The following is a 14,666-nucleotide window of genomic DNA, read 5'->3' on the forward strand; positions in this document are numbered from 1 at the left end:
TGGCTATCTCCAGTCGGAAGCGAGCCTGGAGTTGACAAGCCTTGTAGCAAGATAAGAATCCCGTTGGGAATTTTGTCGATCGTCGAAATTGCTTCGAGGGCGAGATTACTCATTACGAAGAGCTGTGTTGAGGAAGCACACAAAATGCTCCGGAGAATCACAACTATCATCCAGATTTGCCACCCCCTGGGCAACAAGATCAAGTATGCGGCTGCAAACCTCCGGTAGGGCCTCTGGTTACTTTGGTCTTTAGCAGAATATACGAAAATACCATCAGCCTCGACCTTGTCCGACAGTAGCCGCAAGGCATTCCCACGTGGAACAACAGTCTGTCAGACAAGCCATAACTTAATCATGTCAAAGGCGTAGAACCTGAAACCACTTCCTCTTCATCGAACGGAACAGTTTAGTCCGACATACCAGACGAATCCTTAAGCCTTGCAGGGCGAGCTGGCTTACAGCCTGATGTATAAGTTGGGCTCAAAACAGTTGATACATCCTTGGAACGAGTCATCTAGACCAGTGTCAGACTTTCGCTGTCAGTTCATCACAAATAAGGCCGGACGGAAGAATATAATGAAAGTCCGAGCACATCATCCATGATTCAATGATCCTTCAGCTTGAAGCCATCTCGATGCCTCAAATGCAGCATGACAACCAGGTCTTGTCTTCCGTTGCTTAAAGACAAACGCCTCAAGAATCTATCGTTGTCGTTAGACCCGTACCATTCCCATTACCGTGCTATAAAAAGGATAGTTGCGTAAAGTCATACGATATTGCCTCACGGGTGCACTAGTATTCTTGCCGGGAATTGTGTTGCAGTACTAAGTTAGTTCGTCTGAATATTGCACACCATCAGAGGAGGCGTTATTCCCCCTCAACTACTTAAACCCGCATGATTAAGCCACCACGTGGAATGGCGTTCTGGACGTGAGACAGCTCAGCCAAACTCAGGTGAAGCTTGGGACACTTTAGCCATTACTGGGGTGGTTCGGTTGGTTGTTCCCCCGAAATGTGCATGTCGCTACAACATCAGGGTAACATCATGCAGCAGAAGTCAAAGCCAAGTCTTTCTACCGCTGTTCTAGCTGATCTCCCGTCTCACTCAATTGTCGATCAACTCCTATTCCAACTTAGCTGATTTGACATAAAATCTCTAACTTCTCGAGGCTGTCCTACTTCAAGCGTTAAGAGTTCCCTTCACCCGGCGGACATATTCTTCCTTGTGACGAAAGGGAAGCAGGGGAAAGACTAATCCTGCCCCTATACTTGACCTGTTACGTCTCATTAACTTCAAGATGAATCATTTCCAGCATTCTGAATCAATCATGTCGATCTCTGAATTTGACCAAGGCATGGCCCAACACAAGTGCATTCACCTGCCTCTTTGGATCGTTGCTTGCGAGACTGTCGCAAAATATTACTAACAGGTTTAGCGAAAGCTGAATCAGTCATGAAATGCTGCGGGCGAGAGGAGAGTAGCTCAAGAAAGGAGTGGCCCCAGTTCAAGTCTGTCGTCTTCGCCAGAGATAGAACTTAGGCGTCATCTTCATTGTTGTGAACTTTATGATTCCGGAATAACCTGGTACATTATCTCATCTTGCTGTGACTATATTTTATCTAGCTCTCTGTTTTTCTCGTCTAATATCATCGATGACTGGCAATCGCAGTGATGTGGCTACAACATTGCTTCCAGTCTGGTTGTAACTCGGGTCGAACAATGCCAGAAGCCTTTTGGAACACTGGTTTCCGCACAGCTGTAGACTCGGTATGTACTCAAAGCGCATAGATGTTCTTTTTTCTTATTTACACGAACTATCAATGAAATCTTGCACGACGCTGCCCTTTCTCGGTGCTTGGTGGCATTGTGCACGCCTACATGGTTTGCTTCTCCGTACTGAAGTAATCACCAGGCCTATAGCAGAAGCTTTACAAGACATTCTATGATCAAAATAAAATGTGATTTACTCACTTCACTCTTTAGTGATCAATAAACTGAAGACTTGCTCGCCGATGTCGTGAACGCTGTTGAGTTGATGGCCCTCCGAGAAGAGGTTGCCGAACGAACTTCGCTACACAAACTTCGAACAGGGATGGTCGGAAGGCATATTTGGGATATATGAGGTGATGCTAGACCTCATGGTACATCAGTGATTTCATTTTACAGAATGGTTGCTTAGTTTACTCCTTTCTTCAATGGCTCTATGCTCAGTTGACAGGCGAAGTTAGAGAAGTAAACTGATTAATACGTCTAGTAGGCCGCGCTTTCACATAACTATGTCTCCAAATATACAATGAAGCTTGTGTTGTTTAACCGCACTTTTTGGTTATTTTGCTATAATATTTTCCTTTAAAGGTTTCTATAAGTTAAGATTCTCCCACGTCCCTAACACCTCGCTCCAGTGACCTCTATAAGCAATTGCCTAAGATCAAGCTAACAAATAAACTTATAATTTCTTAAAGTTTGGTTTAAAAGAATATTAAGTAAATAAGGACTACTACGTAGAATTAGATGTTGTTATTTACGTACTTTAGGTATCCTTAATTAGATATAAGGGGGAGAATATAAATATAAAGATTACCTTTTATAATTAATAATATTAATAAAGGATATCTCTCTTATAATAAGCATCTCTCGAAGAATTAAATATCCCATCTACACACTTTTCTATTAATTCTGTAGAGTTAGTTCGATGAGGTTTAGGTGTATAGGGCTAGCACTAACAACAGCTAGACCTATGCTTATATACTAAAGTGTGAGCTACCCCTTCAACAAATCACATCCGGTGTGGTGTATCGGTTTATCATTCCGCGTTTTCAATTGCAATGCAATAAAATCCGCGGCGAGCGGGGTTCGACTCCCCGCACCGGAGATTCTTTTGCCTTCAGAATTAATTTTTTTCGTTTTTTATTTATTGCTTTTTTGGTGTTCTCCTTTGATTGCGACACCCTGAGTCGCAGTCGTCGTGATGTTGCCGAGGCACTCGCGATGTCGAAAACGTGGTGGGTCTGTTGATATTTTAGAGCCGTGGATTAATTATAATCTTTATGTGTCTTTGCGGTGTTGGCTTGCAATTGTTTGGTGTGATTCAACAATTGCTTTGCCTCCGTGACACAGCAGCTTGGGCTTTTACAATATAAATACGTAGTAGGTATAATCCTTTATGAGAGAGCTTGAAGGACCCGTCAAGTCATGTAAAGTACCAAAATTATGATATTTCTCTCGTGACTGGGAGTAATGTCCTACAAGAAAGAGAACTGGAAGTACAGGGTAGCGATGATGCCAGGTTGCCGACATTTTCCCGCCTCAAGTCAACCAGCTCGACCTTCATCATTCATACAATTAGTTCAACACCTCGAGTGATAATTGAAACCTTCTGCTTCCGGAGTGACAAGTCGTCACTCCCAGGGAGGCATGATAATCGACGCCTGACATGCGCGAGTTTATGGACTATGTCCACAGCGCCTTCTACGAAGCTACTGGATGGAATCGCGACAACTCGTACGCAGCGCTGAATGTGACTAGTGATGGTATGCACCGAATCTCAGTTGAGCCCTGGCATGTGTACTGACAAGAGGATTTGCAGCTCTTCTGAACTTTCAGACCCCTCGTGGGCTACGACTCACCCTATCTGCCCTCGCGAGCCCCAACTTTGCGACATCCTACCAGCTTGGCTCAGTCGGTATCGTCGATGGCTCTATTTCATACCTCTTCTCATCAGTCCCGCTTCGACTTCTTTTGACACCGCAATCGGAGACGGTCAATCTACCAGAGCTTTTGCGCTCGTACAAACCTCTCACCGAACTCCCCCACCGAACCAATCCTCTCCTCCAGACGCCGAAAGATAAACCGGAATCGTCACTCCTATATGGCCGACTCTACCTACCCCAATCGCTACTCGAAGCCCTATTCGTCAAACGATTGTCTCCTGCGCTTCAGGTCCAGCTCAGTTCTGTATCTGCCCAGCACCTTAAGAACGGCGGCACTGTCCTAGGCCTGGCGCAATATGACGTGGGGAAATATGCGCTCGAAGGACTGGCGTCCTCAGATGGAGGGCTACTCGGCTTCAGGGGCGTATATAATTTCGGCGGCGATGCCGAGAAGCCGTCAGACCAGGCTGCCATCGACAATGGAAACACTGATAGGGAAAGGATCTATGGTCGATTCAGCACCGGTGGAGAAATCTATTACGGCACCCTGAACAAGTCAGGTGGAATCAGCGTGGGAACCCGATTTGCAACGTTACCCGCGCACAAGGGAACGCCTTTATCCGCGACGTTGACACTGAATCCCCTGATGGGTAATATCAGTGCAAGTTATGCCGTGGTGGCAGGCAGGCATTGCAGTCTTGCTACGCGGATGGAGTTTAATGTGTTTAGCTACGAAAGCGCTTGGGCTATTGGTATGGAGCTCTGGCGGAAACCATTTACTCGACCAGTTCTTGATGACGAGCCAGCCATTGATGACAAAGTGGTTCTTGACGATAAACCAGAGGTGAAACGGCCAAAGGAGCGCAGCTTTCAAGCCAAATTGGAATGGCGTCTGGATGATCCCGAACCAGTTGTCGTCAAGCCACCACCACCACCTCCTCCACCCCCAAAGGAAGAGATAGACCCTGAAAAGCCCGGAGAAGAGAGATATGCAGGCGTACTCAAGACTCGCCTTGACCAAAACATGCGAATAGGGGTGCTATGGGAAGGGCGGGTCAAATCTCTCCTATTCAGTTTAGGAAGCTCGATCGACTTGAGGAAACTTGACAAGCCTTTCCGAACGCTTGGATTGGAAATCCAGTTTTCATCATGATCGGATATTAAACCATATCACGAAGCCCTGCCGTCTGCGTGGACTACTGCAGGACGGCAATAACCCGCTACTGCAGTCGGCCCGTAGGATCATGTTAGCATGTTCTATGTGGTAGCTCATATGTATGATGCAGCTGGATTAACGATGGTGCATATCAACGGGAATAGCGACGCGGAAGATGGTTAGCGGGCACTGCAGATGTCGGTGTTTTGTATTGGTTAGGTTGGATGTATTATCATGAGCATCTCAATGGCGTTACGGGTTGGAGGCATTGCTTTTCAAGGGGCATAGATTGGAACTGGCGATGGGTGGCATAGTGCATCTCCCATTACTACTGTTTATTTGTCAACGTCTTCTCTGACAGCATCTATCATCAGCTCTTGGTGGTTCTCATGTGATAACCCTTGTATAAACAACCGTTTATGCATAAGTGCAACCAACTCAAGACACAGTAATCGTCCAGCTGAACGGTTTAGAGATGCCGTCAGAGCCGATTGAAAGACCTTTTGGCGTTTCTAATTGCGTGGGCGCTTTTGGCTTAGACATGGATTATGCCCGCGCTGATTGAGAACCTTGATGGTCTCCGCTATCTCTCCGGAATGTCAAGTGTGGCTGCTGGAGTTAGCGAACCAATGAGATATCTGATGATTGATAACGGGTAATGACGCCACATGCTGAGATTGAGGCTCTTTTTAACATTGATTCCATTCGTGTGACGTTTATTGCAACACAAGGTGACTCATGATCAGGGTCAGTTATGGAATTTGTAATAACCTCCCTATCGTATGATGCTTTTCTTCTGGCAAACACACTCGTGTTACTCTATGATAATTGTACCTGAAGAATCACTAGCCACAGTATAGAAACTTCTACAGCCCGAAACGGTACTAGCCGAGCTTTATGAGGCTAACATGGCCATCAAGGTCCTCACCTTAATTCGACCCACTCCCACCTCAAACCACCACGTTCGTCTTTTTCTACGGCTCAAGATTCAACCAGAGACAGAATGTGCTATCACATCTCAAGTCACACCTTTTGGTCACAGTGGATCATGACGGTGGTGCCAAGGAATGTGGCAGTTGCCGAGTTCCATGTCCCTGGGACGTGAATAACTAACTCTCCGAGTGTCACAGAGAGTTGGTCATTGGGGTGAATTATTGAGGAGAGTAGCGAGTGATTAAAACATGGTTTGCCTTAGAGTTCATCCAACGGACCTGGGGCCAAAGAGGGTATAATGCAAGACCTTATCAGTTGTGCTGAGTTTTCTAGAGTCCTTTTGCTTCAGTACCAAAGTCTAGAAGCTTTGTATACGAACTCAATCGCCTTGATGCAACGATGTCTCGCTCTTCTATCCTCTATTTCCTAACCTTATTACTTTAACTTTAACACTCATCATAAGCATATATGCAAAAATTATCACGCCTATCTCGTTAGCCGTGACTATATCCTGTCCCAAGAAACCCCTGGTCCCAGACAACCCACCCTTCAGTATCAACCATCCCACGCGCTTGCGGCTCGAACAAATCTAGTCTACAGCCTTCGGCACCTCGCTTCCGTCCGCTGGACCCTCTGTCAAGCTAAACCTGGTCAGCTAGACCGGTTCGCCCACTTTCTATAAGTCAGGTCTGCGCCATCAAGGTTCGTCGCGAATTTCGACTTCTCTCGTTATTTCGCACGTCACGCAACGCTCGCTGTATTATAAAACCCATCGCGACTCGCAGGTTTATCGAGTTGCAATCAGCTTCAGGCCAAGCAAACAGTTTAACAATTAGCGCGCGTCTTGGCGTTTCGACACCGTTCGAATCATACAGCACGATTATCCTTGGTCGCTTCCTCTTTGGGGAACAACGCATCGAAATAATCCTTGGCTTCGCATCTTTGCGCGCCTTGGCATTTGACGACATATTTCCCGACTACTACCTCACCTCACCTACTACCTACAGACCCGCGCCTCTTTTCTGGGTCTTACGCTCCCTATAAGACTCTACTCATCGCTTCATCCTTTACCATTGTTCTTCTTGACATCCATTAATCGACAAAATGGCCGACGCGGATGCCTGCAGCGGCGAGGCCGTCGATCTCGGCCGAAAGGGTCTTCGAATTGGCTCCATCTTCATCATCATGGCCTCTTCGGCTATCGGCGCACTCTTGCCCATTTTCCTGGCGCGCCAGAAGACGATCCCCGTACCTAAGATGACCTTCTTTATTTGCAAGTTCATCGGTACTGGTGTTATCATAGCAACAGCTTTTATGCATCTGCTGGTTCCCGCTGTCGAGAACTTGACCGACCCGTGTCTCGAGGATCGCCTGGGGGGTTACGATTGGGCTGAAGCCATCGCGCTCATGACTGTTATCGTCATGTTCTTTGTCGAAATGCTCGCCGCGCGCCTCAGCAACGCCGACATGGAGCACAACCACTCAATGGAGATTGACCACGAGCTCGATCCTGCTATGGACTTTATCGCCAAGAAGCAGCCCAGCAACCCTGACATTGAGAACGGTGACCGTAGGGGGTCTGGCTACGCTCCTGGTGGTGACAGCCATCTCGCTCATGGTCGTGAGCACAAGGAGGGCGATGCTCAGGGCGGACTTGCTGGCCAGCTCCTCGCCATCTTCATTCTCGAATTCGGTGTTGTGTTCCACAGTGTTTTCATCGGTCTTACCCTCGGCACGATCGCCTCTGATGAGCTCACCGTTCTGTTGATCGTTCTCGTCTTCCATCAGATGTTCGAGGGTCTCGGTCTCGGTTCTCGTCTGGCTGTCGCTCCTTGGCCCAGTAACCGACAGTGGATGCCCTACTTGCTCGGCTGCATCTTTGCTCTATCAACCCCCATTGGTATCGCCGCTGGTATCGGAGCCAAGCCAAACAACGCCAACGACCAGAAGCTTACCAACGGTATCTTCGACGCCATCAGTGCTGGTATTCTCATGTACACTGGTCTTGTCGAGCTCCTCGCTCACGAGTTCATGTTCAACCCCTACATGCGCAAAGCCCCTATCAGGATTCTGTTGCTCGCATTTGCATGTGTTGCCTTCGGTGTTACTGTCATGGCTATTCTTGCCAAGTGGGCTTAAGGGAGATCCGTGGAGAAGAGAAAGTGGTTTAAAATGGTTATTCTTAAGGTGTATACCTGAATAGGATTGGGACATAATAATCTCATTTGGCATTGCGTTAGACGGATAGAATTGATACCTGGTCTGTTTTTCATCCCTGTTACTAGTTATGGCTAGGAAATAGAGCCTTTTTCTTTGACACTTGAAGCCGATGAACAGTGAATCTCCTCGTGTTTGCTCTGTTGAAGATTGTAAAGAGCGAGTAATTTTAACGAAGTGAACTAATAACGACGTGGAACCACGTGAGAGTGAATGGTTGCACAGACGCAACAGATGATCAAGACCCAATCACTTACATGAACATTTGCCTAATTTGGACACTGGTTCAACCTCAGTGGTGATATTCTCAAGTGAGGCTCCACTCTGTTATACAGTGTGCAGTCCCAGACACTGTATATATCACTGTGACCCAGATCTGTGGGGCTCACCTAGGGCCTCAAACCCTACAGCGGAAAAAAAAGTGCTCACCGAATTCTAGGAAACTGCGATCTTTGAGCTCAACTATCGCGACGCTTCGACAACCTCACCCAACGACCAAACTCCCCTTTTACCCACCCAACCCCAACAATACCGCAAAAATGGCCGGCGGAGTTACCGTTCGCGATGTCGATGTAGGTACTCCCTGAAAAAAACCCATCACAGGAAACGAAATACGCTTCGAAAAACCAACACGATCTCTTCTCGACGACTTGGCGACGCAATCTTCCAAGAGAACCGCTAGCCCGCCATGGCGCTGGCGCAGCGCGATGATTTTATATACAATATTAATTGAAACGCTGTGTCGGTTGCTGTGTTTAAAGGGCTGGGTACAAATGGGATTGAGGAGCAGGCGCGAGGGAGTCGAAAGACTTCTGACGACGGAATCATGCTAATGGGTTTTGTGACTGCAGGCGCAGAAGTTCATCACTGCCTACTCTGCTTTCTTGAAGCGTCAGGGCAAGCTTCCCATCCCCGGTAAGACATCTTGATATCTATCGACAGTCATCAAATACTGATTTTTGTCTCAGGTTGGGTCGATACCGTCAAGACTGGTCCTGCTAAGGAGCTCCCTCCCCAGGACATTGACTGGTTCTACGTCCGCGCCGCCTCCATCGCCCGCCACGTCTACCTCCGCAAGACCGTCGGTGTTGGCCGCCTCCGCAAGGTCCACGGCACTGCCAAGAACCGTGGCAGCCGTCCCTCCAAGCACGTCGATGCCTCCGGCTCCGTCGACCGAAAGGTCATGCAGGCTCTTGAGAAGATCGGTGTCCTTGAGCAGGATGAGGACAAGGGTGGCCGCCGCATCACCCAGGCCGGTCAGCGTGATTTGGACCGAATTGCCCAGACCACCGCTGAGGCCGAGGAGGAGGAGGATGACGAGTAAACAAAAACTGGCGGTTTCCGGTCAAAGTCAAAGGTAGCAATGGCAATGGAATTGGGCGTTGGGTCATAGATTTTGTCATGTATGAATGAGATTCCCCCGACACTGGGTCATTCGGTTTGGTCAAATTGGACCCGTCCAACTTGTCGTTCATTTTATGGTCGATTTGCCTTGTGAATGTGTATTGTGACAGTGCTCATTGTGTTCGTGTGTTTCATAACCTTAACCTTGATTCAAGATGTGAAAGAATTCTCTCTACCCCTCTTTCTATCCCTCTTCTCACTATGACCTCGCATTGATCTCTCCCTCAACCACCACCTCCTAGAGATCGGGTCGAGGCACGGCAAATATTTGCATGCTCTTTGCCCCTTTCTCTTCTTGTGTCTCTATTTATCTTGAGCATCTCATGAGATCTTGTCTGATTTCAAGTGTTGCTCTTCTCTCGACCCCCACAAAGTGAGGCTATCGCGAGTTCTCTGGCTTGGTTTCTTTCAATGCGCTGAGCTTTTCTATTGGCAACTCCATTTCCGCATGTTAGGAGTTACGACTTATTCTTTTTTGATCTCTAAGAATACTCTCATATTGTCAGTTATGGCCCGGCTTTATAGAGTTGTGCGAGTTCCTCTCGAGAGCACAACTTGTGCAAAGGGAGCGATCACATTTATCCACCGCTATTGAAATGTGCCTGAATCATGATGCTTTTGATATTTCACTCTCTTCTATAAACTCTGCTTCTCTAGTGGAGTGATCTGTAAGTGTGCCCCAACTTCAACTCCAACACCTCAACTCATTCAAGAAACTCCTACACTACTTCCAAGGAACTCATATGCCTCTCACTCGCAGGCACAATTAAATTACCCTTTCCAAATTTACAAAATGAACACATCACAATTAACAATGTCGAGCTCGGAGGAAGTTGAAGAGGTTCTTCCAGCCTTTGTGTCTGCTATTAGCAACCCGTCACCCCTTATATACTTCCACCATGTCATCGACCCTGAAACCACGAAGCTTACAGTTCAAGTACTCGGGGCTAATATCTCCTTCGTCTTCAGCCATCGTCGAGCAAAAGCCATTAACAGTAGATCTACTATTGAAGAACAACTCGAAAACAAAACCACAGGGTTCATTTCCATTATATCTGCAAAATCTCAGCGTGTTGTCTTAGCGGCAGCTGAATCAGGTCATGGTCTTGGACGATATGGCGATGTTCTGGACAAGAAGAAAGGCGTTCTTCCAAATAGTATTTGGACAAGGCGAGTCGTGGCCATGGGTAAGACCCTTGGTTTGAACATGAGAAGACCGTTTGACAACCCTGGCCGAATAGCTGGAAACACTGAGGGTATCTTTCTCGGTTCTCACGTTGAAGTCAAACTCGCAGTTCACGGTATTTGCGTTCTTCTTCAGACTTTCGGGATCACAAGAGACTTTAACAACGTCACTATGAAGCAACTGAACCAACTTCGACAAGCTCGCTGGGAAGATGGATCTCGTCCCGTTTTCGAAGTGTATTTCTCCCGAAAGTTCTGCAAACCCTGCAAGTCTCTTGTACAGAAATTGCAAGATGCCACTGGGGTTACGATCAGACTTGTATGGAAGCACCGCCTCGTGATGAAGAAATACATCATCAGACCAATAGATCGAAATCGAAAACCTGGCGAGCCTCTACGAGCACAAGAGTTTGAGCCTCAAGACTACGACTTTGGAGATATCCTGCCTGATGATTCTGACATAGAAGTCATATCCGACGATGAGGGTCCCAAAGAAGAGGTTGACCAGATTGACCTTACCCATATTCGATCGACATCACCAATTTCATGGAATCAAGAGATCGATGATTATCTGGATGGTCTCGCTTATAGAGTAGGCCAGATGGAAGACAGTGCCGAGGGTGCCAGATCAGCTATCGTCGAGTTTGCCAGTATTAGAGTCAACGCCAAGAAGTCTCTCAATGCTACAAAAGTCAGCAAACCACTCCCAGCGACGCCGGTTATAGAAGCACCTGCGGACTTCCTCGAGGGTGACGAGCGGCAGCGACAACGACATACGTTTCCTCGTGCACAGAAAAGACTGTTCCGTGGATCACGCGATAAGAATGACTCTAGAGCAAGGAGTGCTTCTCCTCTTAGACGCCAGGCAAAGCCAGTCAGAGACCGCTCACCACGACGATACAATTTGGGAGCATTGGGACGCTATTCAACCGAGGCTCCTCAAGAGTGAGCTTTGGCCAAAGCCAGTTCACCATCTCGCTCTATTCGCTGATTCAATGTGATCAAACCGAACAAAGGGTGTTTTACGAGAGCCCTATGCAGATCAAGCAGACTACCACTATCCGAGTGCTGTTGAAGGACACAGAAATTCTGTCAAGGCGTCATTCAATTTTGGAAGGCCGAAGCCAACAATGTCTGTGTCAGATGAAGAATCTACCGTACTTCTCAAACCACGAAGGAGGATACTGCAAGGATCTATCACGAAAAGGGGAACATTTGTCAGAAGATCAAAGGATCGATGTATCATCAAGTTCATGATTTTCCGTCATTATCTTAGTTTTGGTAAAATTTGCTATCAACTGTTTACCTTGTATCCATGTGTATTCGTTTCCTCTATTATTCATGAGACCTTCACTCGTGTATCATTCCAATCCGCATTACTTGATATCCTTCCCAGCGCTCTCCTGCAGTAGCTTCTTGAACCCATCCGCCAGCTCTCTTATCACCACGTTCACATCGGAAGCTTCCGGTCCCTCCTCAGCTTCTTCGATCGCTGCTTGAAGTGCTTCCTCTCTTGCCTTCTCCGTGCCTTCAACTCCAATCTTGCCCATTGTGAGAGAATTCTTGACGTCTTTTCCATGTCTGACTGGCCCCTTTGGCGTTTCTGGTGTTATAGCCGTGTCTTCTAGCAGACTCTGCCATCGGGAGAGATACATGCCTGGGCCTGACATATTACCTGGTTCTGAATCATCTGAGTCGATGATGCGCTGTAGACGGCACAGAGAAAGGGCTTCGACTTGCGCAAGGTATGCGGCGTGCTTATCCAATGAAATGAGAACGTCCTTTTGAGACTTCTCAGGAACCGACTGGAATAACTTATTCAGTTGAGCGTCCATGGTACTCATATCAACAGTACCATTGCTCGCCTGCTCTCCAGTCTCAGCGTTGCTCGTCGTCTGCACAGGTTTTCTCTCCTGGCGAAACTTGAGTACGGCATCGTTGGTCCATTTCTTCATCTCTTCCCAAACATCAGGACACGATGCTGCAAACGCATGAACCCATCTATACATGAGCTCTCGGTTTCTCATAAAAAGACCAACATAATCGTCCACAGTTGGCATGCTACCGTCCTTTTTCGGTTTGCCAGCCTTGATAAACTCATCGATGAACAATTGACCAGCTTCGACATGCTCCCGCAAATCTATCTGGGAGTGTACCATGCGGATCATAGGTTCATAGGCGGCGAAAAGATCCTTGATAGTCGCGGTGAATAGATCGGGAGGTTGGCGACAAAAAGCTGTTGTAATGCTCTCGCGATCGCGCACGGAGAGAAGAGCAGAATAATACTCAAGACACTGCGCATGCTTCTGGTCATCCAGCTGAGTCGCCAAAGTGGGATTTGATCCGTTGAAAATAGCGGTGATAATCGACTGGGCATGTTCCTCGCTGGCATTTCGAACAGTCTTATGCTCTTCACGACTCATAGCAATGTACTGACGAATAGCCTCGAGCATCTCGTCACTCGGTCGATCCTTCGACTTTTCAACCTTATCAGCACTCTTTCGAAACTCTCCAGCGTCCCCCGACAACACTAGTGAGATAATTCGCTGCAAGAGATTCATGCCATCGTCGGCATTGGCGGTCAAGCCGATCCAGTTGGTGACGCTCGTAACGCTCAACTTTGCAAGGAGTAGGCGCATCATGGCGCTAATCATACTAGCGGCATTGCCCATCCGTAAAGTCTGCTTGACCATCTTGTAGGGGATGAGGTTGTGGACGTTTTCGAGGAGTTTGAGGAGATATTGGCCTTCTGGAGAGAGGACAAAGATGTGATGGATGAAGGTAGCGAGGCTTTGGTTTTGTCAGTGTGAGGTGATAGAGACCATCTAATATGGAACTTACTGGATGATGGCATATTCGGCTGCTGCTCCAATGACTGGAGAGTGACTCTCGAGATCCGAAGTTTTGCTGAAATGATCAAACATCTCATCCGCCAAACCTCCATAGACCAAGCCCTCAACAACATCATCCCACGCCTTTACCAAGTCTGCGGCCTTGGTCCGATCGTACTCAACCTTGTTATTCGAAGACATCTCTGGTCGATTTGTTTTCTTGACCCCACCAAGGACTCCTCGACCAACCATCTCAAGAAGTCCACTCGACCCAGTCGCAAGCACTTTTCTCGTCCCCAAAGCACCCTTATCATAGCTCTCTGAAAGTTCTGCCTCTCCAAGTCTCGTCAACAAGCCCTGCACTCTAACAGACCAAAACTCGCGTGGTAGATCTCGCACGCCCGGAAGCTTCAGAATGAACCGCGTTAACATGGCCTGAAGAATAGGCGATGAAGAAGGTTTCTTATCGTCATCATCGCTGGCAGTTTCCTTCACTTCTTTCGCGGCTCCTTGCTTTGGCGTTCCGGGTCTTGAGCTCACAGGTGTTCCAGCCCAGCTCCTCCATCCTGTGCTTGAGGGTGCGCTTTGTGTAGTTTGGGGTTCAACTGTTGTTCTTGAGAAAGGATAGCCATAGCCTGTGACTGCATCTGGATACTTGAAGCCCTGTATTTCTGCGTATGTTTCGTGATGTGTGAGAATATCAAATAAGGCATGCACCTGCTCAGGTGCGAGATGTGTAGACGTCATGATATCTCATGTCACATCGAGGGCGTATGGGGTCGAGAGAAAGGGAGATGAGTCTCAATAAATAGACTTGTGAGATGAGATTTTTTCAGCGGCTTTTGAAGTATGTGATGAGAAGCTTTAGTGGTCAGCGGATATGGAATTTTATGGCAAAGGTCCACTGACTTTTAGTGGAGGATTTGTTATTGAACTTCAGTGATCAATGAATAACTGAGTGAGGCCTCAAAGGGCAAGATTCACGCAGAGCCGTACCTTACCTCCATGGCGTGGTGACGTAGTCTTGAGGCTGCACTCGCTAAACCTTTTCTGTACAACCCCCCACTATGGCCATTGACGTTGATTACGGCTTCATATTTACCTCATTCTGTACACTTTATTGAATGGTCAGGTCTATCATCGTCAACCAAGGGACTTTAATGCAAGCAAGACTTATTGATTCGCTCAACTACCGAAACCCTTTACAACACTACATATCACGCCATCACATCGTGACAATAGAATAAAGATATTAACGGTAAAACAATCAATTTCAACTATCAACCAAT

General features: G+C 47.4%; 5 protein-coding genes and 1 non-coding gene across 6 annotated transcripts; 5 read left to right on the forward strand and 1 right to left on the reverse strand.

Moving 5' to 3' along the window:
- The first annotated feature begins 2,782 nt into the window (after positions 1 to 2,782).
- Positions 2,783 to 2,873, forward strand: BKA55DRAFT_t198. Its single transcript has one exon. It is a non-coding gene; the product is annotated as a tRNA-Glu (tRNA).
- A 561-nt stretch (positions 2,874 to 3,434) lies between these two features.
- BKA55DRAFT_516275 (uncharacterized protein) lies at positions 3,435 to 4,804 on the forward strand (the record flags this gene model as incomplete). Its single annotated transcript, XM_046188075.1, has 2 exons — positions 3,435 to 3,531; positions 3,588 to 4,804. 2 exons carry the CDS (start codon positions 3,435 to 3,437, stop codon positions 4,802 to 4,804), a joined length of 1,314 nt encoding a protein of 437 aa, XP_046047438.1.
- Positions 4,805 to 6,844: 2,040 nt separating this feature from the next.
- On the forward strand, positions 6,845 to 7,879 carry BKA55DRAFT_595395 (Zinc/iron permease; the record flags this gene model as incomplete). Its single annotated transcript, XM_046195799.1, has 1 exon — positions 6,845 to 7,879. The coding sequence occupies one exon, from the start codon at positions 6,845 to 6,847 to the stop codon at positions 7,877 to 7,879; it is 1,035 nt and encodes a 344-aa protein (XP_046047439.1).
- A 617-nt stretch (positions 7,880 to 8,496) lies between these two features.
- BKA55DRAFT_692029 (ribosomal protein S19e) lies at positions 8,497 to 9,281 on the forward strand (the record flags this gene model as incomplete). The annotated part of the gene is made up of 3 exons (XM_046199713.1): positions 8,497 to 8,529; positions 8,809 to 8,872; positions 8,926 to 9,281. The coding sequence occupies 3 exons, from the start codon at positions 8,497 to 8,499 to the stop codon at positions 9,279 to 9,281; spliced, it is 453 nt and encodes a 150-aa protein (XP_046047440.1).
- Positions 9,282 to 10,039: 758 nt separating this feature from the next.
- On the forward strand, positions 10,040 to 11,757 carry BKA55DRAFT_739793 (uncharacterized protein). Its single transcript, XM_046201429.1, has one exon. The coding sequence runs from the start codon at positions 10,155 to 10,157 to the stop codon at positions 11,493 to 11,495; it is 1,341 nt and encodes a 446-aa protein (XP_046047441.1). The 5' UTR covers positions 10,040 to 10,154; the 3' UTR covers positions 11,496 to 11,757.
- A 165-nt stretch (positions 11,758 to 11,922) lies between these two features.
- Positions 11,923 to 14,124, reverse strand: BKA55DRAFT_595398 (uncharacterized protein; the record flags this gene model as incomplete). Its single annotated transcript, XM_046195800.1, has 2 exons — positions 11,923 to 13,336; positions 13,388 to 14,124. 2 exons carry the CDS (start codon positions 14,122 to 14,124, stop codon positions 11,923 to 11,925), a joined length of 2,151 nt encoding a protein of 716 aa, XP_046047442.1.
- Between the last annotated feature and the right edge of the window lie 542 nt (positions 14,125 to 14,666).

Source organism: Fusarium redolens (genome assembly GCF_020744475.1).
Source record: "Fusarium redolens strain MPI-CAGE-AT-0023 chromosome Unknown BKA55scaffold_11, whole genome shotgun sequence".
Taxonomy (NCBI): Eukaryota; Fungi; Ascomycota; class Sordariomycetes; order Hypocreales; family Nectriaceae; genus Fusarium; species Fusarium redolens.

Bases quoted from the DNA above. Each gene is read 5' to 3' on its own strand.
- BKA55DRAFT_739793 (XM_046201429.1), top strand. From the start codon at position 10,155: ATGAACACATCACAATTAACAATGTCGAGCTCGGAGGAAGTTGAAGAG.